The sequence below is a fragment of the Mesocricetus auratus genome, unplaced genomic scaffold, assembly GCF_017639785.1.
Source record: "Mesocricetus auratus isolate SY011 unplaced genomic scaffold, BCM_Maur_2.0 Super-Scaffold_100028, whole genome shotgun sequence".
Lineage (NCBI taxonomy): Eukaryota > Metazoa > Chordata > Mammalia > Rodentia > Cricetidae > Mesocricetus > Mesocricetus auratus.
This window is the reverse complement of record NW_024429209.1, coordinates 24987985-25014851: the sequence shown is the minus strand read 5'-3', so window position 1 is coordinate 25014851 and position 26867 is coordinate 24987985. Positions and strand designations below refer to the sequence as shown.

Below are 26867 nucleotides of genomic sequence, written 5' to 3'. Positions count from 1 at the left end.
CCGCACAGCCTTGTGGGGCTTGTAGTCTGCAGCCTGCCAGACTCCAGGCGCGCCTCCCCGGCCTCCCCCAGGTTCGGGACGCCATGGCTGCGCCGCCTGTCTCCGCTGACACTTCCCCGTCGCCCCTACAATCCACTGTGGCCCCAGACGTGCCTGGCCGCCCGGCCGAGCAGAGTGAGACCGCGAGTGAGGACCGGTAGGCGCGGGCCTGGATAAGGCTGGGGCCGCGCTCACCTCTTGGGAGGGGTCAGCGCACGGCTTGCATTCCCTTCCTAAAGCCCGGTTGGCTCCGCGGCATCTCCGTAGTGGGGCAGCTAGGTCTCCACAGCCGCGGGAAACCTGGACAGATTTCGGCAGTTTTCCACAGCCTTGGGGCCGCCTGGGCCATATGTAGGCAACCCTCTGCCAGGGAGAGGGAGGTGGCAGGTAGCCTAGAGGGCCGCAGCGGACGGAAGGCGGAACTGGTCTAAGTCCTTAGTTTTTGGAGGCGCGGAGAGTGGAAACCTGTTTGACCCGTGTGGCCTGGGTTTTTGTCCCTAGCGTTTGCACACTTGGCTCTAGGCTCCCAGGTGGGTGGTGGGCGTGCTCTTAGTTCGTCGAATTTGATCTCACCATCTCCTACCCACCTTGGCGGCCAGTGGTAATTATGAATGTAGGATGGGACGGTTGATCTCCACCTACCCGAGAGTTTAGGGGCCCTTCCGAGGCTTTCAGGAGCATTGAGAGGGCTCAGCCTGATCATCCCGAGTAGCAATTCCAGGCCACAGCCGCCAAGGGGCGGTGACCGCACTTGGAACTGCATGTGGCACTTCTTCCGGTCTGATTGCACCAGATGTCTTCAGGCCTCAGAGCACTGCTTGGGGGAACATCTTTGGGACAACAGGTGTTGGAAGTGGATATGGCAAATCGCGGCTAGTTCACACAGTCCAAGACGTTCTAACTGGTAGCCCGAAAGATTTGGTTGGGTCTAACAAAGCTGAGTTTGTGATGCTTTCTAGTTCAGAAGGTCTTGATATAACCAGAAGCAAAGAGGTCATGGTCATATACTTCCAGGGGTTCCCGAGGAAACACCCTGAGAAGATACACTGCACTGGTGCTTCAGGCACTGGCAGCAGTAGGAGAGGGAGTCGCTGGTAGACCTCTTCTTGTCCAGCTTGAGGTTTCTCCTACTGTTTTTCCTAGTACCTGTCCCCTTATCTTCCCACCCTCGAGGCTTTTTCCTTGGAAGTGCCTGACCTTAGCTGGTACTGTTGGGGTACCCCGAATTGAGGAGGGTCCCCAGGCTGGATTTGTCACCCCAAGAATCAAGAGTCCACCAGCCAATTGATGCACCACGCAAGAGGCTTTAATTAGGCATCTGCAGATGGGCCTCTCGGTCAGCTTTTAGACCGATTGGCCCCGAGGTTCAGTTACAATCAGCTTTTAAAGACAAAAACCACAAGCTTTTGGGAGGGGTCCCTATCTCATGACGGGGGAAGGGGGCACGTGACTCCTGTCCGGGGGAAGTAGATGTCCTTCACATCAAACCTTGGCATGAGTTAATTTATCTCTCCCTAAGTAAATAGTGTTATCTCCTTGTTTCCCACTAATCTTGTTTGCCCTGGTCAGTTCTTCACAGGTGGCAGCCCATAATTGGCTTTTTGTGGATTTACAGTCCTTCTGCAATTAAGGTCTCTAAACCATACATTCCATCCTGTGGTATGGTCGGTTCCTGGGATGGGAACCTTTGTTCACTTCCCAAGTTCTCTAGTGGGGTGCCCTCTCTGTTTAAGCTTATATTTTATTTCTATAAATTCGGAGTGTTACAGTACAACCAGTAGCTTTCGTGTCAATATGCAAAATGGATATTGGGCTGAGATTATAGAGACTGAACAGAAGCTAATGGTGCCCACCCAGAGCCTTGGGATGCATGTGGAGGTGTGTGAGTGAAGGGATTACAGTGTGGCAAGTGGGCCATGGAAGCCTCTAATCTCCCAGTCCTGTGTCTACCTGTGAACTTGGCCTTGGTGACTATCTCTGAACCATCCCCTACCACTTGCAGGTCTTCCATAGAAGCAGCCAGAGTGTAACTTGACTATAGATCTATCGACAGCAGAGGGACCTTGAGACCTTTCTTAGTCCTTTGGTGGTCCAAGCGATGAGCCTTCCTCCCTTCAGACCCTGCTGTAGATATTTGATTCTGGTTTCTCTGACGGAGAATGCAAATTGTAGGGCAGCTCTACTTCCCATGATGCTATCTTTTTTTTTTTTACATTTTTTTATTTTTTTATTTTTTATTTTCTTTTCTTTCTTTCTTTCTTTCTTTATTTTTGGTTTTTCGAGACAGGGTTTCTCTGTGGCTTTGGAGGCTGTCCTGGAACTCGCTTGGTAGTCCAGGCTGGTCTTGAACTCACAGAGATCCGCCTGCCTCTGCCTCACGAGTGCTGGGATAAAAGGCGTGCGCCACCAACGCCCGGCTTTAACATTTTTTTAAAGATTTATTTATTTATTATGTATAGTGTTCTGCCTGCACATATGCCTGCAGGCCAGAAGAGGGCACCAGATCTCATTACAGATGGTTGTGAGCCACCATGTGGTTGCTGGGAATTGAACTCAGGTCGTCTGGAAGAGCAGTCAGTGCTCTTAACCTCTGAGCCATCTCTCCAGCCCCCCCATGATGCTATCTTATGTAGGTCCCTTATCAATGACGCACCTGCTGAGGTTCTCAGTAACCCCTGTCTCCTTGATAAGGATACAGGTCTGCTGCATTCCCTGGTGAGTGATGACATCTGAGCCACAGTGGACAGAGCTGTCACCTGGTGGTTAGCCAGAGGGAAATGAAGACTGAGTAGCAGCTTCCAGCATCACCTACCTCAGACAGCCCTGAGACCTAAAAAGGAGGCCTGAAAGGAGGAAATTTCAGGGGCCGGAGTTATTAGCCAGATAGCCTAGTATATCCAAGGTTAAGATGAAGTTCAGGAGTCAGGGTCTGATGTTCTGGGGCCAAGTCTAGTGAATCAATAGGTGGTTCAGATCTGTCAACTATAAAAAAAAAACCTGGAATCAGGCTTTCCCATTCTGAGATCAGCACAAACCTGTGGCCTGCTTTTCCACCCACTGACCCTGACCTGATAGGATACTCAAAGAACGTACGTGTCAGGATCCTCTGTTGTGATCAGCCAGCCAAATTTGTGAAATGATTCCCTAGGACCCCTTGACTCTGCATCCATGCCCAGAACAAATTAGCCTCCCAGAGCAATCCTCGGGCATATCCAGCCAACCACCTGAGAGTGGAGGCGGAGGGACAAACCCTAAACACATACATGTACATGTAAACATAGACAGGCTCTTCCTGCTCCAGGTGTCTCGTAGGGATGTAGACATTTACGTGAGTTACCTAGGTAGTAAGAAGAGCCGCCTCCAAGATGCTCCCAGAGTGGCTCCTCTTCAGGTGTGTGAAGTCCGTTTGGAAGCTTCCTTTTTCCTGAGCACCTCCCAGACTGTCTTCGTGCTGGAGGTGTGCCAGGTAGGATGAGGTTGCAATAAGGGCAACCCACCCCTGAAGGGAACCCCGCCCGTAGCCAGCAGAGCCTCACTGATTAGAGCTTAAGTCAGTAAAGAGATTTCAGCTGAGGCTGGTACCAAATCTGTCTCTGTGGCTGCTGAATGCTGAGGCCTGGGTGGCCATAGGACTTGCCAGTATCTCTGTCAGGTGGGGGTAGGAAAGTTATTCTTGGATGTGCTAGGGTAGAGTTTCAGATTTGTTTATCCTTGTAGGAGGCACCTTGGGGCCAGGAGAGAGGCATCCAGCTCTGCACTGGCATTCAGATCACCTGGCTTGGAGGGGCCCCAGATTCCCTTGTCTTGCTGTGCTATGCATTCGGGGCACAGCTGTATTTCTTCTAGGAAATTTGGGGAAAGGTTAACCAGAGTACAGTGGTCCTCAACAAGTCCAGGCCAATGAGCATACTGGCTAACACTGAAATACACTTCACACCAACTGGCCTGGTGGTTGTGCGGGCCAGAGTCAGTACTATTAATATCTGGTGCATGAGCCCTAACTGGGTGATCCTCTTATACATGTGGCATTGGCCTCTGAGACTAACATTGTGTTCCCTTAGTGCAGTAGGGCTCCTGGGGCCACCTAGGTGCTGTTCCCCACTCCCTGTATATAGTAAGCTACTGCTGCCAGCCTAGGGGTCCAACCCCACCCAGCTCTTCTGCTGTGCTGCCCACAGGAGTGATTCTACCCATGGAAGACTAGTCCAGGTGGCCAGAAATCCCAGGCTTGTCCTTGGGGACAACAGTAGTTCTAAGAGGTAGTGATACTCTAACTGCTAGCACCTAGACCACACATGCCCTACCATCCCACTGTCCAGGGACACCCACCTCTGAGCCCTCTGTACCTACCTGCATCCTTGGCAATGAGCAGCCCCCTAGCTTACCCTGGCATCAGGATCTCAGGGTGCTGGACTCTTGGAGCAGAAGGCAGGTGAGTTGCAGCAGTCCCTGCTGATGAGAACCCCACTTCCCAATGATACAGACCACTCCTGGCTTGTGTGTGATGCGTGTCCACGGATATATGAAAACAAACAAGCTGGCAGATGCTCCTGGGAGCTGAAGGGTGCTCGGGGCTACAGATGTGGCTGACTTGGGATTATGGGTTATGGTAGTAGCATCTTGCATTTGCTGTGGCTCTTAATTCTGTTTGTACAAATGAGCTTTTGTTATTGAGGCCAGAAGCTGCTTTGTCTGTCTGTGGGTGAGAGATGAAGTAACCTGTGCTCCTTTCCTATCAAGAGGCACCTTTTGTGAGAAAGGAGCTGATGCCTTATCTCTGGCTCTAGGAGACAGCTATTAACTTTGAGTAGAACAGGGTGGCTGGGCTTGACACAGACACAGCATGAGGCCGATTTCTGGCAAAGCCCTGCCTGATCTGCTTGCAACTGGGCACTCTTCCCATCAGCAGCACATGCCTTGGAAGGGATCTTCCCCAAGGTGGAGAAGAGTCGCTGATGGGGAACTTAAATTTCTCTAGGGTACTGTGAGAATCACAAATCAGGTAAACAGCCCCAGCCTGTTGCCTCTTTTGTCCAATTTCTGTCTGAGTGTGCCTTGGTTTTGTGTGTACTTGTGTTTACCAGTGGTGGTCAGGGCACAGCCTACAGGCAGGCAGTGTTAGGAGCGTTATCGGGTTGCTCGGCCTCTTGCAAGTCAGATGCTCTGCATTGGAGTAGATTCCTCCCAAAAGTTGAGGGCAGCTCCCAGGGGAATGTAGAGGAGACCCAGCGGGGAGACAGAGGACCTGGATTTGCTTTTTGTTTACTGAGGCCTTCCAGAGCTACCGTGTGTACTGTGGTCATGCTGCCTCTTAGGGACCAAGGCACCCTGGAACCCTAGGGAGTCTCTGCTCCTTCCCCTAGCTGCCTTCCTCCCCCCTCCCCGCCCAGCTCATGTCCCCTGGAAAGGTCAGCCCAATGGGTAAGCTTCGCAGATCCATTTGTTTACTGTGGATGGATTAGTATACTCAGGTAAGCAACCAGCTATCTATCCTTTGTCTGGGGATCTGGGGACCTCATTGTCTGTGTTTACAGTTGTCTCCCTTTTTGACTGAGCCATTCAGGTAGGCCTGAGTTGGAATGCAGATGATGCCCCTTCAGTAAGCTCCCTGTGTCCCCCTCACATGCTGTCTACCCCTAAGACCCCCCTGACTGGCAGACTCAGGTCTAGGTATTCACCTGTGTTGCTTATGCCTAGCCCCCATCCTCTGAGCTCCCACACTTGTCTCCAGAGCAATGGAGGTGATGCTGAACTTAAGAGACTGACTAATTATTCCCTGTGCTCATTCTCTGAGCTCTGGTAAGGACACATGGCATAGAAACAAGCAGGCCTATTGCCTTTGTCCCCAAGGATGAATTGCAGTGTGTTTTCTTGGTTGGAGACAGATGGGCTCTTTTCGTGATGCTCACTTGTGTCTGTCTGTGTTGCCTTGCACCTTTCAGAGCTGCCAGTATGACCGGTTACACGTTGGGTTTTCTACCCGTTCTTCCATTACCTGCCTCCTCCTCATGAGCACACAGCCGCAATCTTCCTGGTCCTAAGAAGGGTTATCAGCTGAGAACATCATTGTTCCCAAACTGAGCTAACCCAGAGGTAGAAAGAAGCTTGCCTCAGGCCACATCCTGGTACATCAGCCCTGGGAGTCAGCCCTGGGAAGCACCATAGTGAGTTGTGAGGCAGCAGTAACAGAGCTTCCCAGACAAACCCAGTGTCCGTTTTGATAAGAGAGCTTGTACTTGTAAAGCATTCAAAATGTGGCAGAAGTTCCTGTCCCAAATTGTGGTCGCCAAGGAAATTGAGATTATCATACTGGCATATTTGCTTTCAGGGCCTCTGAGTACACACCTTTCTCACAGACATTGGTATGAATGTGCATTTGGGTGAGGATGTTTAGGGGTATACCAAGGATCAGGCTCCAGACTTGTTTACTAAGCTACGTCCTCAGTCCCTAAGTGAGCATCTTTCATCTATTGGCTTTTATGTAAATGGAACCGTATATGGTTATAGTATACTTTCTTTCTTTCTTTCTTTCTTTTTTTTTTTGTTTTTTGTTTTTTGTTTTATGAGACAGGGTTTCTCTGTATTGTTTTGGAGGCTGTCGGTGCAGCCCGGCCTCGAACTCACAGAGATCCACCTGCCTCTGCCTCCCGAGTGCTGGGATTAAAGGCGTGCGCCACCAACACCCGGCTATAGTATACTTTTCTTACCCAAGAGTGGCCCTGGGGATACTTGTTCCCATCTGGACCTGTCAATCTACCTTATTCACCTCAGGCTTAACTGATATTCCATATACTGTTCTTTCTCTTGTGGTACTCCAGACTCTCACCTGCATGTGTGTCTGTATGATCCCCCTGGAATTGGAGTTACAGACAGTTGTGAGCAGCCATGTGGGTGCTGGGAATTGAACCTGGGTCCTCTGGAAGAGCAGTCAGTGCTCTTAACTGCTGAGCCAACTCTCCAGCCCTCTCTTAGCACTTTTGCACAGGCTGTACCTCAGGATGAACAGCAGGTATTAGGAAGGTGATGCAGCATATTGAGACTCTGTAGAAGCTGCTTGTCTTAGTTAGGGTTTCTGTTACTATGAAGAGTCACCATGACCACAGCAACTCTAACAAAGGGAAACATTTAACTGGGGCTTGCTTACAGTTCAGAGGTTTACTCCATTATCGTCACGGCGGGAATCCTATGGAGGCATGCAGGCAGACATGGTGCTGGAGAAGTAGCTGAGCGTTCTACACCTGGATCTACAGGCAGCAGGAAGAGACAGTGAGCCATTAGCCTGGTTTGAGCTTCTGAAACCTCAAAGCCCACCCCCAGGGACATACTTCCTCCAACAAGGCCACACTTCCTAATATAGTACCACTCCCAGTGAACCCTAGGGGAGCCATTTTTATTCAGACCACCACACTGGGCTCATTCTCAGGTGTGAAAGCCGTGGCCAGAAATGGCACCTCTTTAGGAATGCAGATGTCACTAGGGTTCTGAGTGCCTGTCTAGCACTGAGTGATAGGCTGTGAGTGTACACAGTTACAGATCTACTTTGACCTTCTTTGGGTTACATTTCTCTCTTGCACCCTCTGTTAGTCTCTCCTCTATCTTGGGTCACCACCACAAACCACCACCACACACACATGCATGTGTGCACAAACCCACACCAGCCAAGACAGGTGGCATTTATAGACTGCTGGAGGTGTCTGACTTGGGAACACAGGAGTCATACTGCAAAGTGGGGTCTTTATAGGCCTTCTAGCCTCCCTTCTTGCTTTCTTTCCTACATTTCTTGACCAGGTGCCAGACCAGAGAATCCCCCAGAACATATCTTGCCACTGTCATGTGGCCAGTACATTGTACTCTCGCCTCATGGAGCAGGGCAGTAGTGGCCAGACTACCCAAAGAGTATTACTATGTTGGGGAGAGGGCAAAGTCCTTAATGGGATCTTCCTTATCCTTGAGTATTCATTCCCTGGGAATGAGGCTCTACCCACCACAGTGCACAGAGGGTTAGGATTGTGGCTCTGAGATAGTATATATCCTCCTGTGCCCTCTTGCCGCTAATTGCTATCCCTTGTCCTTGCTGGGTGAACAGTCTGAGGTCTTGTGCCCCCACTAGCTCCATGGACCAGCGACAGGTACGTTTCTTGGGCACACTCTCCCCAGTTGAACCCATACTGTGCCTGTCCCACTTGGGCGTGACCAGGGAGGTTGACAGCTGTTGACTGAAGCTGAGCTCATCCCTCTTCACAGCAGCAACGCAGGGTCCTTGGACAGACTACTCCCACCAGTGGGAACTGGGCGCTCACCCCGGAAGCGCACCACCAGCCAGTGCAAGTCAGAGCCACCCCTGCTTCGCACAAGCAAACGTACCATCTACACAGCCGGGAGGCCACCGTGGTACAATGAACATGGCACGCAGTCCAAGGAGGCCTTTGCCATTGGTAATAGCAGTGTGGGGTGATGCCTTCAGGGATTGGTCTACGTGATCAACCCCTCTGCAACTAATTGCAAGGTAAACCCTTCTACCCACAGGCTTGGGAGGTGGCAGTGCATCTGGGAAGACCACTGTGGCCAGGATGATCATTGAAGCTCTAGATGTGCCCTGGGTGGTCCTGCTGTCCATGGATTCCTTCTATAAGGTGAGGCCCCGTTCATCTCCCCCAGAGCACCTCCTTCCTATGACCCCTTTGCCCCTACAAATGTAGGCCTGTGGTCACTGGGCTTCCTCCCGCTCTCCTAGGTTCTGACGCAGCAGCAGCAGGAACAGGCTGCCTGCAACAATTTCAACTTTGACCACCCTGATGCCTTCGATTTTGATCTCATCATTTCCACCCTCAAGAAACTAAAGCAGGGCAGGAGTGTCCAAATACCCATCTATGACTTTACTACGCATAGCCGGAAAAAGGACTGGGTAGGCCCATGGTCTTGGGGCTCTGGAAGAGGCTGTAAGGGCCTGAGCTGAACACTGAAACTTCCTGGGTTCCTTTGCAGAAAACACTATATGGTGCAAATGTCATCATCTTTGAAGGTATCATGGCCTTTGCTGACAAGACACTGCTAGAGGTAAGGCGTTCCCATAAACACAATTCCTTTAAACACCCTACCCCATCCCCACGGCTTCCCACGGTCTGTGCTTTCTGAGAAGATTGCTTTCTGTACAGTGCTTCTAGATGAGCCCCATCTGGTGTATCCTAGACATGCACAGATGTTCTGTACCAACACCTAACTGACTACTACAGGGGGGTGTGGCTTCTGGGGACAATAGTTCCCTCTTCTACGTGTTGAGGACTGTACTTCTGTTTCCCCTGCTCTTGATATTCTTCCTTGTTGAGGAACAAACAAGGACTTAAGGCCGGTGAGTTTGAGGGACTTGGCTGCAAGGCCTCCAGGATACACCTGAATGTGACCCTGGTCCAGGCCAAGAGGAGTCTTACCAAGTCCACATGGCAGCCCCAAACCCCACATGGCTCCTTCAGGGCCCACCTAACACATGCTGATGGGAGGAGGCCACACCCCGAGCTCACAAAGCCCTAACCCTCCAGTGTTCGTGCGAGGTGTAATGAGTGAAGTCATATGTATATCACACTGCCAAGTCCCATTCCTGCCTGATTTGTCACTTGTGTCCATTCTGTACCCCATACCCACAATGCATCCCAATGCACACTTCCTGTGAATGCACCCTACATACACCAACGGTCAGGCCAATGGGAGTCTCGTGGGCAGCTGGCCCCCATGATCATGGCCCATAGATAATGAGCTGGTCATGATGCCACTCTGGTTCTGTGGATCCTGGCGCCTGTCTCAGCCCTGTGCACTGGCTTGTTTTCCCCCACTCAGCTCCTAGACATGAAGATCTTTGTAGACACAGACTCTGATATCCGACTGGTACGGCGGCTACGGCGGGACATCAGTGAGCGAGGCCGGGACATTGAGGGTGTCATTAAGCAGTACAACAAGTTTGTCAAGCCTGCTTTTGATCAGTACATCCAGCCCACCATGCGCCTGGCAGACATTGTGGTACCCAGAGGTGAGCCTGCCAGACTTGTCTTCCTGCCAGTGGGGCAGAAGGGGCCAGCAAGCTCCTGAGTTATCCTCTCTTTCTCCCTCTCCAGGGAGTGGGAACACAGTAGCCATTGACCTGATCGTGCAACATGTTCACAGCCAGCTGGAAGAGGTTCGTCACCCAAATAGCACCAAAGTCCCTGTCTCTCTGTTGTTACCCCCACAGCAGCATACTCACCCACCCCACCCCACATACCCCGCAGGTACCGGCTCTCAAGTGTTCTGATCCTGCTCCTTGAGCTTATTTAAATGGTGCAGCCCTCGGTGATAGGCAAGGGAACTTGGCCATGCATAGAAGGGTGCACTCCTGTCCCTCCCAACCCTGTGAGAGTAACAAGGGTGAGCCACTCTCCACTAGTCTAGGATTGTGGGTTCCAGCACCGAGTCCCACATCTTCCCTTCCTGCATGGGTCACTCTACAAGTGATTTTTTTTTCCTACTGTAGTTCCCACATTAAGTGGTTTAATGGCTGGGGTCTAGTGTCTGGCTACAGTTCTGCCCAGGCACTACTCCCACAGCCCCAGAGCCACACGTCCCTGTCAAGCTTGTTCCCAGTTTAGAGGTCCTTAGAAACTTGCCTCTTGCAGTTTGCAAACCCTGAGCTGTTTCCACATGGTGCTGTGGAGTGTCCATCACTGGGGGTTGGGGGTAGCCTGGCTGCTTGCCCTGGTCACTGATGCATCACCCCTTCCCTTGTGTCTCCCTGTGTTGCTGCCACAGCGTGAACTCAGCGTCAGGTAAGACTCCACAACTCTCTGCACAGATGGAGGCATTTCCAACATCCACATTGAGCTCCGGGTCAGCTGTCACCTAGCCAAGCAGACAGTCCATACCATATCGGCACTGTGGTGCAGCCTTGCTGCTGCTCCCCTTGCTAGCAGATAAGAACACTAATGTACAGAGAAATTAAGGAAATTTCCCAAGGTGTTTGTTTGTTTGTTTTGTTTTGTTTTTCTCAAGACAGGGTTTCTGTGAAGTCCTGGAATTCGCTCTGTAGACAAGGCTGGCCTCAAACTCAGAGATCTGCCTGTTTCTGCCTACAGAATGCTAGGATTAAAGGCACATACCACCACCACCTGACCTTTCCCAGGGTTATGTGGGGTTTTGTTTTGTTTTGTTTGCTTGCTTATTTTTTTTTTTCAAGACAGGGTTTCTCTGTATAGCTTTGGAGTCTATCCTGGCACTCGCTCTGTAGACCAGGCTGGCCTCAAACTCACAAAGATCCACCTGTCTCTGTCTCCTGGGATTAAAGGTGTATGCCCCCACTGACCAGCCCAGGGTTATGTTTTACCTGTGCTGGCCAGATGTTCATAGAGGCTCTTTCCCCATGCAAGCCTATCTTGGGGTCCAGTCATAGAGAACACAGCTGTCCTCCTGGGCCAGCCAACACTGCCACACATGATCCAAGACAGGGACCACACCGACATGTTCCTGGAATCATGAATAAACCTGGGTCAGCATCTAGGCTGCTGTATCTTGTAAAATGAACCATCCTGTGGGCCATAGGCTCAGTTGAATCTCCCTGGGGAGTGGGGAGTGAGGGCTTGGCTCTGCCTTCTCCACTCAGGCTCTGCCCTATCCTAGCTTAGTCTTCAAACTGCAGCACAACTCAGGCAGAAGGAGCAATGCTGGCATTGCAGCAGGAAGCTCGGATAAGCTGAGTTATGCCGTTATCCATTGTTGATCAAAGCCCAGGCAAGAGCTTTTTTCAGAGTTGGGAAGTTCCAGTTGAGCTACTATGAGCCCTCGTGGTCCACTGCATCATACCCCAGGAGTTCTGAGCCAGTGTTGGAAATGCCTCCAGGGCCAACGAAACAGCCCTGCTCCCTGTCCCTTGCATGAATCTCCGCTTGGCCTCTCCAAGACCAGGGTGCCACAGACCTGTGCGAAGGTCCCTTATAAAGCCTGAATCCTAAGAAAAATCTCCAGGCATGGCCAGCTCCACCTTATCCATTTTTCTGGTCAGACAAGGAAGTGGTGGCTAAACCCCTTGGTCTCCTTCAACTCCAGGAAGTTAACTGGTGAGCAAGAGGGGAAGATGCCTGGGTGTAGGTGGCGCTCCACCCTCAGGCGCCAAGGCTGTCAGTGCCAAGACAGCTAACCAGCCTCCTGCCTCAAGTCTTTAGCCAACTGGTAGCTGCAGGGTACCTTTTGTAGGGACTCGGCTGCTCTTCCCACTAAGTGTTCTTCTCTCTGTTCTTTTCCTCTCTGTAAACCTGTTTCCTGCCTTGTTCCCTCCCTGAACACGCTCTTCACCTGGCGAGCAGAGGAAGCTGCGTTGGGATATGTGAGCAGAGCGAGCTCTGATTTGTGCTGCGCTGTGTGCTGCCCCACACCCCCCCGCACGACTGCTCCTGAACTTGTGCTTCAGTGACCCCCTCCCTTCCATGATCACTGTTTGCACCCCCTAACCAGCCCTCCTTCCTTCTGCCTCACAAGTCCTTGTCCCTTTTCCCCCTCCAGGCGTGGGTTTTGGGTGGGGTTAGCCTTTGGCATTGAGCCCTCCCTGCTTTGCCCTCCCTCCCAAGAGGGGCTGCATACTACCTGGGGGGGATGGGTCTAAGTGGAACTTGACCCTACAACTTACATATTGCCCCCAGGAGAAGTTGGGGACAAGCTGTCCATTTGGAGGCTGAGATCTGTTCCTACAGTAAGCTCCCTTCTTCCCTATGTCTGGCCTCTCTACTTTATCGGAGCCTAGGAGGGGACACCTCATGCCTCAGCACCCCCAGCATCCTCACTGAAATGGTGTTCAGTGTTCAGAATTAAGCTTTCTCACTTTTGCCTGGCGTTTTAGGTGACGAGGCATCTTTCATGGGTCAGCCATAGCCAGCAGACAGCTCCCACCCTGCACATGCCCCTGCCCCCATGGTGATGTTCAGATGTCCTCTGGGGCAGACGGGGACTTTTGGATAAGATATGCCAATCGATTTGTGTCCCTAGGGCCGCGCTGGCCTCAGCTCACCAGTGCCATCCCCTTCCCCAGACACTGAGTGTCCTCAAGAGTACACCCCAGGTACGAGGCATGCATACCATCATCAGGTAAGGGCCCATTTGTGGAGTGCTACCCCCCCCCAGTTCTGCTCCATTCCATCCCCCAGGTTCTGGCCCATCCCTTTCTAAAGCCTGCTTATTCTACCATCAGGGACAAGGAGACTAGCCGGGATGAATTCATTTTCTACTCCAAAAGATTGATGAGGCTGCTTATTGAACATGCGCTGTCCTTCCTACCCTTCCAGGTGTGGGTTTGTGGGGAAGAAGGGGTAGAAGTAGTCCTGCCATCCTGATTTGGGTTTATGATGGGGGTTCAGCCCTGGCTGTTCATAGATACACCCCCCCCCAATTCACCATGCAGGACTGCACTGTACAGACCCCACAGGGGCAGGACTACGTGGGAAAGTGCTACGCTGGAAAGCAGGTGAAGTGACAATGGCAATAGTTGCTGGGGTAGGAAGCTATAGGTCGGAGGCATCCAGGCCTGCAGCTTACTCAGCCTCCCTTCCCCGACAGATCACCGGAGTGTCCATTCTGCGTGCAGGGGAAACCATGGAGCCTGCGCTGCGTGCTGTGTGCAAGGATGTGCGCATCGGCACTATCCTCATCCAGACCAACCAGCTCACAGGGGAGCCCGAGGTGTCCGGCCAGGGAGGACTTGAGGGTCACGGTGATGCCCAAGCCTATGGGGAGAAGCCTGATGTGGGTGCCCTATTCTGACCTTACTGTCAATTCTAGCTCCACTACCTGAGACTCCCCAAGGATATTAGTGATGACCATGTGATCCTGATGGACTGCACAGTATCCACAGGTGCTGCAGCCATGATGGCTGTGCGTGTACTCCTGGTAAGTGGGCTTGGGTGGGTTGTAGGTAGGATCCCTTGGTGTTGGAACTTAACCTGTCCCCATGCTACACAGGACCATGATGTGCCTGAGGACAAGATCTTCTTGCTGTCCCTACTCATGGCAGAGATGGGTGTGCACTCTGTGGCCTATGCTTTCCCACGTGTGAGAATCATCACCACAGCTGTGGACAAGCGTGTCAACGACCTTTTCCGTATCATCCCAGGCATCGGTGAGCATGTCATAGCCCAGGGGCATGGCTGATGACCCAGTAGAACCCAATCACACAAGGCCATTTTCTTTTTGCAGGGAATTTTGGTGATCGCTACTTTGGGACAGATGCAGTTCCCGATGGCAGTGATGAGGAAGAGACAGCTTCTGTGGGTTAGTTCCCAGTCTGAGCTACCCTTACTTCTCTATCCTGCCTCCTGGATTGCAGACAGCATATTAACTTATTTGAATTAAAAACTGTTACCAATGATACTCAGTTTTCACATTTTATAAAATAAATAAAGCTTCAGAAAATGAAGGTGTGGCACAGTGTATTCTGGGTGGGCTTGGCAGAGGCAGTCTCCCCAAGGTGTATGTAAGTATGGCCCCCAAAGACTCATGTGTTTGAATGTTTGGCCCAAAGGGAGTGGCAATATTAGGAGGTATCACCTTGTTGGAGGAAATGTGTCTGTCCTCTGTGGGGGTGGGCTTTGAGGTCTCATATACACTCAAGCTACGCCAGTGCACAGGCTCCCTCAGCTGCCAGCAGAACAAGATGTAGAACTCTCAGCTACTTCTCTAGCGCCATATCTGCTTACATGCTGCCTGATGGTGATGGACTACACCTCGGAACTGTAAACCAGGCCCAATTAAATGTTTTCCTTTTCCTTTGTAAGAGTTTCTGTGGTCATGTGTCTCTTCACAGCAATTGAAACCGTAAGACGGGAGTTGAGAATGAGGAGAAAGGTGCAGCTTCTGTCCAGTGGGACAAGGTAGTCTTTTTTGTTTTGTTTTGTTTTTCCAGACAGGGTTTCTCTATATTGTTTTGGAGACTGTCCTGGAACTCGCTCTGTAGACCAGGCTGGCCTCGAACTCACAGAGATCCGCCTGCCTCTGCCTGGGATTAAAGGCGTGCGCCACCATCACCGGCTGGGACAAGGTAGTCTTATCCCTGCATTCTACTTTCCTTAAGAGTTGTAGCTTATTCATGCATTGCCTGATGGATCTAAGGGAAGAAGTGGGGCCTCCAAAAGAATCACACAGCTCAGTGCCCACATGACCTGGACCCAGACACAGGGCTACCTAGGGTTCTGAGTGTTATAGGAGGCAGCTTTTGTGACTACTTCCTTCCAACCACATTTATACTACCAAGAGACCCAGAAGAAGCTGGTGTGTGGGCAGCTATGGCGAGGACTGAGCCATGGAAGACTCAACTCCATGATGGTCAGAGCCTCAGGTTTTCAGAACCAAGATCTCATATCCAGCCCTGCCTTGCTGCTACTAGACAAACTTCTCTGGAAACTGTCAGGCCTTTTTTTTTTCTTTTTCTTTTTTAAGATTTATTATGTACACAATTTTCTGTCTGCATGTAACCCTGCAGACCAGAGGAGGGCACCAGATCTCATTACAGATGGTTGTGAGCTACCATGTGGTTGCTGGGAATTGAAATCAGGACGTCTGGAAGAATAGACAATGCTTTTTTTGTTTTTTGTTTTTGTTTTTTTTTGAGACAGGGTTTCTCTGTGGCTTTGGAGGCTGTCCTGGAACTCACTCTGTAGACCAGGCTGGTCTCAAACTCACAGAGATCCAACAGCCACTGCCTCCCCAGTGCTGGGATTAAAGGTGTGCACCACCACCGCCAGGCTAGATAGTGATCTTAACCACTGAGCAATCTCTCCAGTCCTACTGTCATGTTGATTCTGTCCTAATGACGTGACAGACGTGTACATGGACAGCTAATTGGATATGAACTATGGGTCTCTGAACTGTGACAGGTAGGCTGGGAGCACCCAAACTCTATTCAAGCTTGGTGTTTCTTTTTCCTGCTTGTCATGAGATGGGAACAGGAAGTTGCTGGGTAGAGGCTAGCCTACAATGGTGAGGAGGTAAGGTGAGTGGTTTGCTCTAGGGGCAGAAGTCAGGAGGGCCTTCTGTGTAACCTGGCTCCACTCCTAGGTCTCCAGGCTCTGTCCAATGGCTCGTTCATTCCTGCATTTTAATGCTGGCAAACTGAAGAAAGACTAGTCCTTCCAGCCAGGTTTTCCCAGATGAGAAATTTAAGAATACTATGAGAAGCTAGGTAGGGGCCAGGTACTTCTTAGGAGGGTTCTACCCAAGTCCAACCAGGATGATTGGTTCCTGAGAACAAATCAAACTGATACGAGTGTGTATAAAATCCAGCTACCTTAGCAGGGTACGAGGGACTAACAGGTTCTTTTCTTCATTCTGGACAATGCATTTAGAAATGTGGTGTGTTGGAACTGAGGGGAGGGATGTTCACAGCTAGACAAGGAAAGAGGAAATGAGGCCTCAGCCCACAGGGGACCCAGCAGGGGCCAATATCAGGTGCCATTTCAGTGCCAAATTCATGAAGAGAATTAGGCAGGAATCACTAATAAGACACACATCTGGTCTGCAGTGAAAACATTTATTTTACAACAGCTATCTTTATTTTAGGCCAACATTTAGACAGGTTACCATGCGGAACCACCACAGCTTTCAGCTTGGCCTTTGGAGGTATGCCAAAGTCAGTTAGCCTGGAGGGAGGAGGGGCAAACAGCAGCTTTTATTCTGCTGTATACAGACTTCAGTTGTGGGTAAAACCAGTACAGGCTTTCCATGCATTTGCATTCAGTTCTTAAAAAATATCTTTAAGTGAAAATTTGTTCCCCCAACTTACCATGAGACACTAACCTAGAAAACGATCTACTAGCAGCACAGTCGATGGGGCATTTGACCAGGGCCCTTTCTTGGCTGCAGAAAGCCCCTGCCCAGGCTACCCTTTACAAGCACCTTGGTTACTGATTTTAACGGGTGCTCATAAATTGGTCTTAGTGTTTCAAGAGAGAAAATGTCCTAGACCTCATATATTTGAGGGTTAGGTGAGTTTGGTGTGGTCCCCAGGGATATATTTGGTATGGTCATCCTTGTGCCCAACATACACAGCTGAAACCAAATGCTGGCCAGGGCCCATGTAGTGCATTCAGGTACATGTACCTATATGTATGCAATAAGCTTAGGGTTTTCCTTTTGGGTTTTCCCAAGAGACCCTACCCCTGCCCAACACTCCAAGAAATCACAGGCTGTTTTGGAGCCGACTTTTATTGTACTTGTTGCTTTGCCACCAAACAGCAGCATGACAGGCCTGCTGCGTGATATATACATATACACATATGTACACACACCAACACACACCATAGCCCACATTCACAGCATATGACAACACATACTGTGCTTGTGAGGATAGTAAAGATGTAGCTTTTGCTATTTCCATAGGAGGATAACTCAACCAAAATAAAAGGAACAGGAACAGGCCAGTGCTGGGACACATGGGTTCACAGCTCAAAACACTGGAAAAAGAATGAGATCAGTCATGTTTTACATTGTCACAGCTATCCCTCAATAAAAGGTGCACTGAAGGCCAAAGGAAGATGGTCATGGCCCACCAGTTCTCCGTACCACAGCACCTAGACCCTCCAGGGACAGCTTGAATGATTAGGTCACCATCTCTGAAGACTACCAGCTGCAACAATGGCAGCTCTTTTGCACAAGGTTCACCTGGAATAAAAGCCATGGGTCAGCAGGACAATGGGCACTGATGTTAGTAAAACCTGGCATCTGAACATCTGAGAAATGACTGGCTTTATGAGTTGGGAACAAACCCAGAAACCAACAACTTGGGAAAGTTTCCTGCTAACCAGAGTAAGCACTGATTTCTTTTTCTAACAGGTCCCCATTGGGTGCTGGCTGTGTTAACCAAACATCAGAAGACTAGGGTTATAAACATTGCACAGAATTATCTAAAGTAATTTAAAAATACAGTCAAAGGAAGACAAAGAAAGACCACATCATTGGGCACAAACAGAAATCTACACTCTAGCCTTGGTGAGATGGATCCCCAGGGTCTCTCAGAAGTGGTCCTGAAGGGATATCCACTGCACTGGATGAACTTCCATGCACAGACTCCAACACTCCCTTGGCAATACACCACAGCACCATCCACATTGCTTACTGGTACAGGAGTTTGGGGAGTATGTGTGTGTCTTAATAGTATTTGGTCAGGAATAGTTAGGCTGATCCTGAGACTCAACAGTTATGCTTAGGTCAGGGCAAATGAAATCAAGGAGACCTTAGATCAACACAGTAAAAACCCTGCAAGAAATCTGCATACAGGGATAGGTCAGGGAGTTCACTGGCCTTGGCAATCACTATTATCATCTTGAAACTGTTCTACATATTGATGGTTTCAAGTTCAACATGATTTATTTAGCTTTACAGATTCCAAAAGACACTAGGTTCAACTTCTGTGCTCTCACCGAACAGCACAAGTCCTAGTTCAGGACCTGGCTCACTGGGATGTCAGGGGAAGGGCCACAGAGCTACATGCAGGAGGGATGTGCTACCAGATTGCAGCTCTCTACTCACCAATCACCTACAACTCTGAATCTGATTCCTGGTCATTGTAGAAAAGGGCACCAAGACTAGTGTACTGAGACCAGCACCCCAGATTGCCCAGTGGACTCTCTTCTTCCACTGTTCCAACAATGGGTCCAGCAACGAATTTCTCATTCTTCTACTAGGTTGATTTGAGTCATGGTCTTACTGTGCAAAGCCTACAACTCAAGGTCATCCTAGTGCTGGGATTACAGGCATGTCCCACTACATCTAGCCATAGGCCCGATGTTTGCAAATTATTTCTGAGTATGTTAATGAATACCCCTAAAATCCTTTAAAGCAAAACAAACCCAGGGAAGGACCTTGAGACCAGCTTTTGGCTCACACAGTTCTCCTATAGGACCAGCTAGGAACCCTGGCATCAATGTTCCCAGGACCTGGATAGGTACCCTCAATCACTGCCAGGTTTGCTGCCTCTTCTTGCAACTTCCTGTCAGCCTGATCTGGTCCCTGAAGGCCCTGGTGAGCTGTGGCCAGGAGGTGGACAGAGTGAGTTTCGGGAACACACGGTGGTTTGTCTGAGTCACTTAGCCCACCACATGAGCTCTCTCCTTCTTCATCTGTACTGGAAATGCAGATGGTCAGCAGCAGCCAGCAGGAAGGCTCTGGAGGAACCTGGCTCATTGAAGTCTGGTGCAGCTAATCCAGCTAACTGTAAGAGGGGAGGTGTTTCCAAATCCCTGGTAACCATGTTTTTCAACTCCACCCACCATGGTACCCTGTGACCAAGATTGAAATACTGACTAAAGAGAGGTTCACAAAGGAATTCTGTGGCTTGCAGCTGGCATCCCAGGTCAAGTGACTGTTACCATAGCTTCCCTAGAAGCCAACCCTTCTGATCCAGGGTCACCAGGGACCAGTCACCTACCCCAAGAACCCAACACTTCAGCTCTGCCAGAGGCATTGATGATGACAAGTGGAAGTGAAGGCAAGTGGGGGGTGGATGGAGCTCTGGCAAGCACAGGGAGGAGGTTCTGGATCCTGGGCCTCAAACTCTTTACAAGCAGCTATATGCCACCCACATATAGCTCAAAGACTCAAAGACTTTCTGACTATGACTAAGTGACAGGTGCTACCATTTGTGGTTCCTAAAGTCCAAAAACAAGATTTAAAAGGTTGGCTTGAAGGAATGTGGAAGATGACCCAGGAATGAGGGAAGGAGGCTGTGGCCCCGTCAATCCAGCTTTTGACCTGGAAAGGTGCAGAACAGAGACAAATGATTTCCCACACACCAGCAAGGGACATGGCTCCAATGATAGGCTCTCAGTCCACAAGGCCAGGAGACCCAAGATAGAAACATGACACAGAGTGTGCTCCCACTTTCAGAAGGGGCATACCTGCACTCTCCATAGCAGATCTAACACAGGAAACCTGTCACGAGGCCGAGTGATGATGCAGAGACCCTATGAAAGCTTCCCAACACGAACACTGTGCAAACGACTGATGCTGGTGGTGCCTGGGAGGATGGGGCCCAGCTCCCTCCTTCGCAGGTGGAATCAGAACCCTGTCTGCAGCCTTGAGGATGAGATCAGAGCCATGGACTAGACCATGTCACAGGACACAGAGGCCAACATGGAGATGTAGCTCCAGGTGCCTACCTGACTCCTGTAAGCACAAGGAGACAGCTGAACCTCACTGGACCCACTTGGCTGAAAACCCAAGAAAGCACTACCATCCAGTTAATTCAGCCCAGTTGCAGCACATCCACAACACAGACACTGAACATAACCCATACATGCTATTAAAAAAAGGATAAAACAGAAGACCGTAGCTACACTGCTTTAAATACTGCATGCTACGCACTTCATGTATCAAGGTTTGACAGATGGGTGGGCTTAGAGGAGGTGGGAGGGGCCCTGACCAGCCACAGCAGGTCAGGTTGACAGCTGCCTCCCCATCTCAGTGACTACAGTTCATGATTCTAAGGTTGCAGTGGCCAGGTGCTGATTCATCCTCTAATCACAGCCTCTCCTGAATTTAGTTGAACCCGTCGGTGTGGTAGCTGGGGTGGGAGTCAGCCGTCAGCTGGGTGGTCTCTGTGGCAGATGCAGGCTGTATGACGATCGGTGTGTCTGTAGCCTCTGAAAAGTAAGCAGGCAGCCTCATGGCACACGGGCAGCAGCCGTATGTGTGCCCATCGACACAGTCCTTGTATCACGTCACTCGGTCACCTGGACAGACACTCAGGGGAGAGGCTACTTGCTGACCTCCACCCAACACACTTTCCTCAGCGGTCTCAGGTCAACCAGCCCCCGGCCCTCCCCACCTGCCTGTCACCCTCCCAACCTTTGGTCCCTCAGATCTACGGCTACCACAGTTTACGGGCAGGAACAGCTCCCTGCACCTGCTTTACCTCAAGTGTCCACGTTCACACCTCAACAGTCCCAGATGCCACCACAAACACTCTCGGCACAGTGTCAGTGCCCTCCTGTTTGACAAGACAGTTGACACCGTTCAGGGCCAGTGCTGGCTCCACCCCACACACTCACAGGGTCCTGGGGTGGGCACTTACCCCTCTCATCAGACTGCAGCTGTGCCTCCAGGTCTTCAGGTGATACGTAGAACTCCGTCTCCTCACCCTCAGGTGCCTTGGGCTTGCACTTCCCACAGCAGCAGTTAAAGCAACAGCACAAACAGCAGCAGCAGTAGCAGCACGTGAGGAGACCACAGACAACAAACAGGGCCTGGGAAAGAGAATACCAGCACTGTACAGCCTCAAGAGCCCATAGATCATAGCACAAGAACCACCCTGGAGAAGGCAGGACAGGAGCTACAGAATAAATGGCTTATGCTAAGGGTATCTTTCAGGAGAAGGCTGTAGACAGAGTAAACTTGAAGGATGAAGGCAGGAAAATTGAGTAAGAAGTAATTTGTAAATATGGGATTGAGCACAAGCTGCCATGAGGTTCTATTGAGTTTGCCTGCTTTTCTGAACTCAGAAAGGATTAATTTGCCCTTTTTGTTCTCTCTTTTTTTTTCTTCCTGTCCAGATGTTGGCCAGAGCCTAAGTGTATGTTTTCTTTAGTACTCTGGGCTCCTTACTGTTTCTCTGAAGTCTCACTCCTAACTTTCTGCAACACAGCTATCTGCTGGTCTGCAATGTAGCTGACCTCCATGCTAACTCAAATGGCATGGCTCTCTCCCTCTTAAATTTCCACCTATAAATCTATAATGGATTTCTCTCTAAAATTATAAAGATTGAAGACTAACCAGTGAAAGCCAAAATCAGGCTTCCTATACTTAAGGGCTAGATAGACCACTCTGACTTTGTATATGGCTGACAAACAAGGAAAGCAAAACTTAAAATAAATTAAAAAATAAAATAAAACAAACTATTTAAGTTAAGCATTTCTAAAGATTTTTAAGTCTCCACTGATAACAAAAAGGGTCCCCACACCATGATGAAAGAATTGTTTCCTATCTCAATCGTTTTAGTAACTTGGCACCATGCTTCAGAGAAAATCATGTCGATGCAAAATGGTTCTGCACCATGTACACTGCACTGTGCCTGCCATGAATGGGCCAGGATGCCCAGTTGCACAGCACATAGAGGACAGCTCCAGACCAGAAACCATGTCAACAGAAAAGAGGCATAAATCTTTCAGCGTCTATAGTCCTACTGGGCACTAGAATTTTCAATGCCTTCAGCGTGGCAGCCCACAATGACTGCTGCTACATTCTCACCTTGGCCCACCAGCTGGAGAGTACGAAGTAGGTGTTGACGTTCTCCTCCCCAAATTGCTCGGCCACATAGAGCCCCAGCGAGCCGTACTTGTCATAAATGTTTCTTTTCGTGGCATCTGTCAGGATGGCGTGGGCGTTGTTAATCTCCTTAAACTTGTCTGCAGCCTCTGGGTTATCGGGGTTCTTGTCAGGGTGATATTTCAGGGCCAGCTTCCTGTAACCAAAACCATTTCCTGGCTCTACCTGGGTCCTGCATTTCACAATTCTCCACCAGAGTCCAGGGGAACAGATGCTTACCCATTAGCATTTCAATTTTCAACTTTCCAGAGATCTGGCTCATCAGAGTGAGAAAGAAAGTTTCTGTAATTGCTTTAGGGTAACCCCCCTACTAGGATACATGCACAAGGGAGAGTCCTGAGATACTAAGGGTAGGGTATAGCTTACAATACATTGACTCCTGCTTTCAAAGGGAAATCTACTGCCAACCCCTAGTGTCCTGACCAGCCAATGTGATGGCAGAGAAGTACATAACAATGAGATTCTAGTACAACATAAATAGAAGACCACAAGAGTGTCTGAGGTAAAGATTCCCTGGCTCCCTTTCTAGGTTACCATATAATGCTGCACCTAAAAGCTATATTCTTCAAGTCCAGTCAAACAGTCATGACAGGAAGAAAAACAAAAAACAAAACCACAAAAAACCCTCATCATTTTGTTAAAGCACAGCATTTTTAGCACTATAAAGGCTCCAACTATGCCTAAGCTGCCATGGTCTGAGGATAGTTGACAATATCCTACAAGTGCGCTTACTTTTTTGCTGCTAGAGAACACCAGTGTAACTGGGTTTGTTTGCTTGAGAAAGGGCCTCTCTACATAGCTCTGGCTGCCCTGGAACTTAGTATGTAGACCAGGCTGGCCTGAAAACACAGATACCCTTAAGCCTCTGCCTCCCAAGTGCTAGGATTAAAGGAATGCACCACCATGTATGGCCAGTGTAACAGTTTTAAGTTTTAGGATTAAACTATACATGTAAGGATGAAACACAACTGCCAGGAATCTGCCAAGAAAAACATATGTCATGGTTCTTGGTAAAATATACAAGAAACCAGATGAGGATCTGTTTTTCCTTGGAACACAGCTGCTTACCGATAGGACTTTTTAATGTCATCCGAAGTTGCATTCTTGTCCAGCCCAAGAACATGATATAATGATTCCCCGGAGGTAGAGAGTGAGCGCTGCCTCTGGTCAGCCATGTTAGATTAATCTACAAGAGAAGATAAATGAAAATATGGGGGAAAAGTCAAAATATGGGCTAGCAAAATGATCAGTAAATAAGGGCACTGCTGTCATGCCTGACAAGTTAAATTCGAGCCCCAAAACTCACATGGTAGAAGAGAAAAGTAACTCCTAAAAGTTATCCTCTGACCTCCTAAGTGTGCTGTGGTACACATGTCCTCCATCTGCCCCACAAATAAACATGTGGGGCAGGATTCTGAAAACTGAAGATTTGTTAAATAATTCAATCCTTAGAGTAAAATGCAAAGAGGGGGCCGGGGTGGCATGCAGCTCAGTGGCAGATGACTTGCCTAGTATGCAAATTAGGCACCAATCAAAATTTCAAGCATACCTGTATCTACGTCCACACATACAGAGCAAAAAGGTATATAGCTACAAAATTTAAAGAAAACAAAGCAAAAATTTATGCTAGATGCAGTAGTACATGCCTGTAACCCCAGCTATTTGGAAGACTGAGGTAAAAGGATCTAATTTGAGGCCATATCCTCAGTTAAAAAAAAAAAGACCCTTTTGCCTTTAAAAACCAGTAATAAAACCTTAAAGAAATGGAATGGAAGGAAACAATAAAATATGAACAAAAGACGGAGGAGTAGTAGATGGGAAAGGAACTGGAGAAGAGGGAGGGAAAACTGTGGTTGGCATATAAAATAAATAAATGTTAATTAAATGAAAACAAAAGCCAAAAAAAAAAAAAAAAAAAAAAGGACTGATCAGAGATGAGGAAACCAGGCCCTGGAACCTAAAATACTCATTTAGAAGTTACTTGGTCGCCGGGCGTTGGTGGCGCACGCCTTTAATCCCAGCACTCGGGAGGCAGAGGCAGGCGGATCACTGTGAGTTCGAGACCAGCCTGGTCTACCGAGCGAGTTCCAGGACAGCCTCCAAAGCCACAGAGAAACCCTGTCTCGAAAAACCAAAAAAAAAAAAAAAAAAGAAGTTACTTGGTCATTTTTGTTTGTACTAAGCACTTCTTTAACTTCTATTGGCAAAATGACACCTGTATCTATTCTCAATTTCAGAAGTGTCCTAAAAGAAAGAAGTTTCTTCTTCTCCTCCTCCCTTTTTTCTTGAGACATGGTTTCTCTGTGTAGCCCTGACTGTCCTGAAACTCTGAGATCTGCCTCTGCATTCCAAGGTCTAAGATTAAAGTGTGCACTACCCCAGCCAAACTAAAGAATTTTTTTTCCCAAACAGGGTTTCTCTGTATTGTTTTGGAGGCTGTCCTGGAACTCTCTCGGTAGACCAGGCTGGCCTTGAACTCACAGAGATCCGCTTGCCTCTGCCTCCTGAGTGCTGGGATTAAAGGCGTGCACCACCACTGCCTGGCAAACTAAAGAATTTTTTGCCATGTAATAAATCAGTACTGTTTGCATAAGTGTATTCCCACCTATCCTCAAAACACTGATTAAGAATCATCTATAGCCATGTTCCCTGAACTGCCATTCTTCAGATTCCAAATAAAGTCCTTTATACTGATTGACAAAACAGGAAGCAATAAAATAGAAACAACAGAGAAAATTTAAAAAGACAAAAGTTGACACCTTAAAAAAAAAGACTGTGTGTGTGACACTGACACACAAGCATATGCCACAACACACACGAAAGGGTCAGAGACCAACTTGTGGGAGTTCATTATGTATGTATGCATCTATGTGTAGGTAAGTGCACAGAGTGCAGGTATCTGGGGAGACTAGAGGCAGTGGATCCCTTAGAGCTGGAGTTATAGATGGTTGTTAGCCACCCAAGTGGTTGCTGGGAACTCATCTCTGGTCCTCTGCAAGAACAGTACAAACCTAACTGAGTCTGTTTTCCAGCCCAATTGTATCCATCTTTTAATATAAACCCTTGTTTGTAACCTTGAAGGCATCAGACTGAGACTACCTATAAACCCTGAAGGATTTCAAGTGGGGACAAGATGAAGAGTTCAAGATTAGGATGTGCAGAAGACTGTCTTGAAAGTCTTCTCATATTGAGGCTGAAAAAAAGCAACCCATTAGGAGGAAGAGTCTCAAGAGCACACAAGAGTCAGAGACACACCCATTCCCACTGGAGGAACCTCACAAAGACACCAAGTTAAGCCACATCATACACACTGGGCCTGTGCTTGTCATTTCAGTCTCTGGGATCCTATTTGAGCCCTGCTTAATTGATTCAGTGGATCATGTTCTCCTGGTATCCTTCAACTCCTCTGACTCCTAAAAGTCTTTCCTCCTCCTATTCCTCAAGGTTCCCCAATCTCCGAGAGGGGGGACGCAATGGAGATCTCCAATTTAGACTCCGCTCAGAATAACGTCTGGCTGTGGGTCTCTGCACCAGATGACTCCATCTGCTACTGAAGGAAGCCTCTCTGATGACAACTGGACAAGGCTCCCACCTATGAATATATGAGACTATCATTAGGAATCACTTCATTAATTATTTTTTAGTCTGTCTGGTTCTACTCTCTGTCTCTGTGCTAGCCAGTCTCCAGTTCAAGTTAAACCAAATACTGATTGACCACTCCCACAGCTTCTATGTCACCATTGCCTCAGGACATCCTGTAGGCAGGACAGGTTGTAAGTCAAGATTTTAGTGATTGGGTTGGTGTCCAGGTTTCTTTCCACAGCTTGCAAAGTGCCTTCTCACACGGAAGAGACTAGAATGTAGGGGTAAGGCTCCAAGCCCACATCAGCTCAACCTCTATATATTAAATTGCTGTGTGGAAGTCTTTGGCAATTGGGCTCCTCTTCCAGTTTTCAGAGAGTGACCTTCTGTCCTAGCATCAGCTGGGGTTTAGAGATCTTCACTGGACCTCTTTAGCCAACAACTCAACCAAATGTAACCCAGTCCCACCACTGGAAGCCTTGCCTGGCTACAAAAGATGGACAGTTTAGACACTGCATCCTCTATTATGTGGCATCCTTTCTCTAGTGTCAACCTCATAGATCTTAGGAAATGTTGCAGGATATTCCTTTACACTGTGTGAAGATATTTCACTATGCTTGGTTTAATACAGAGCTGAATGGCCAATAGCTAGGCAGGAAGAGTTAGGTGGGACTTTTGGGGACAGGGAGGACTCAAGAGAAGAAAGGGCAGAGAAAGCAGTAAGGAGAAATGATGTAATGAGCCACACAACAGAACATAGGTTAAAATAGATGAGCTAATTTAAGTTGTAAGAGCTAGTGGAAGGCGGGCGTGGTAGCGCACTCAGGAGGCAGAGGCAGGAGGATCGCTGCCTCGTCTATAAAGAGAGCTCCAGAACAGCTAGGGCTGTTATACAGAGAAACCCTATCTCAAAGCCCCACCCTAAA

General features: G+C 49.0%; 2 protein-coding genes across 8 annotated transcripts in view; one reads left to right on the top strand and one right to left on the bottom strand.

Annotated features, from left to right (window-relative positions):
- Nucleotides 1-35: 35 nt before the first annotated feature.
- Uckl1 (uridine-cytidine kinase 1 like 1) lies at nucleotides 36-14461 on the top strand. Of its 6 annotated transcripts, none has more exons than XM_021229800.2 (15): nucleotides 36-196; nucleotides 8287-8474; nucleotides 8566-8672; nucleotides 8774-8944; nucleotides 9025-9096; nucleotides 9871-10060; nucleotides 10146-10207; nucleotides 12363-12382; nucleotides 13039-13137; nucleotides 13241-13334; nucleotides 13451-13513; nucleotides 13606-13728; nucleotides 13828-13935; nucleotides 14008-14164; nucleotides 14242-14461. In XM_021229800.2, exons 1-15 carry the CDS (start codon nucleotides 84-86, stop codon nucleotides 14319-14321), a joined length of 1647 nt encoding a protein of 548 aa, XP_021085459.1. In that variant the 5' UTR covers nucleotides 36-83; the 3' UTR covers nucleotides 14322-14461. The 6 variants fall into 6 exon arrangements, with proteins under 6 accessions (XP_021085459.1, XP_040588554.1, XP_021085458.1 ...); XM_040732620.1 differs by lacking the exon at nucleotides 12363-12382 and adding an exon at nucleotides 10816-10832; XM_021229799.2 differs by having other exon boundaries at nucleotides 8284-8474.
- Nucleotides 14462-17228: 2767 nt separating this feature from the next.
- The window catches only part of Dnajc5 (DnaJ heat shock protein family (Hsp40) member C5), a 28849-nt gene continuing 19210 nt past the window's right edge, over nucleotides 17229-26867 (bottom strand). The window contains exons 2-6 of one of the 2 annotated variants that reach the window (XR_005871637.1): nucleotides 23428-23545; nucleotides 22282-22495; nucleotides 21110-21281; nucleotides 20951-21025; nucleotides 17229-20678 (exon numbers count right to left, since the gene is read on the bottom strand). Coding sequence is in view for 1 of the 2 variants with exons in the window: in XM_040733027.1 (XP_040588961.1) it covers nucleotides 20575-20678; nucleotides 21110-21281; nucleotides 22282-22495; nucleotides 23428-23534 (597 nt within the window). In the remaining variant the exon portion in view is untranslated. The remainder of the gene's footprint in view (nucleotides 20679-20950; nucleotides 21026-21109; nucleotides 21282-22281; nucleotides 22496-23427; nucleotides 23546-26867) is intronic. The other variant, XM_040733027.1, reaches the window with a different exon arrangement.

Coding starts and splice junctions, on each gene's coding strand:
- Uckl1 (XM_040732619.1), top strand. CDS start 4,335: ATGCCCTACCATCCCACTGTCCAGGGACACCCACCTCTGAGCCCTCTG. Junction 4,472..8,283: donor ACTCTTGGAGCAGAAGGCAG/GTGAGTTGCAGC, acceptor CCCTCTTCACAG/CAGCAACGCAGGGTCCTTGG. Junction 13,514..13,605: donor AGTGCTACGCTGGAAAGCAG/GTGAAGTGACAA, acceptor CTTCCCCGACAG/ATCACCGGAGTGTCCATTCT.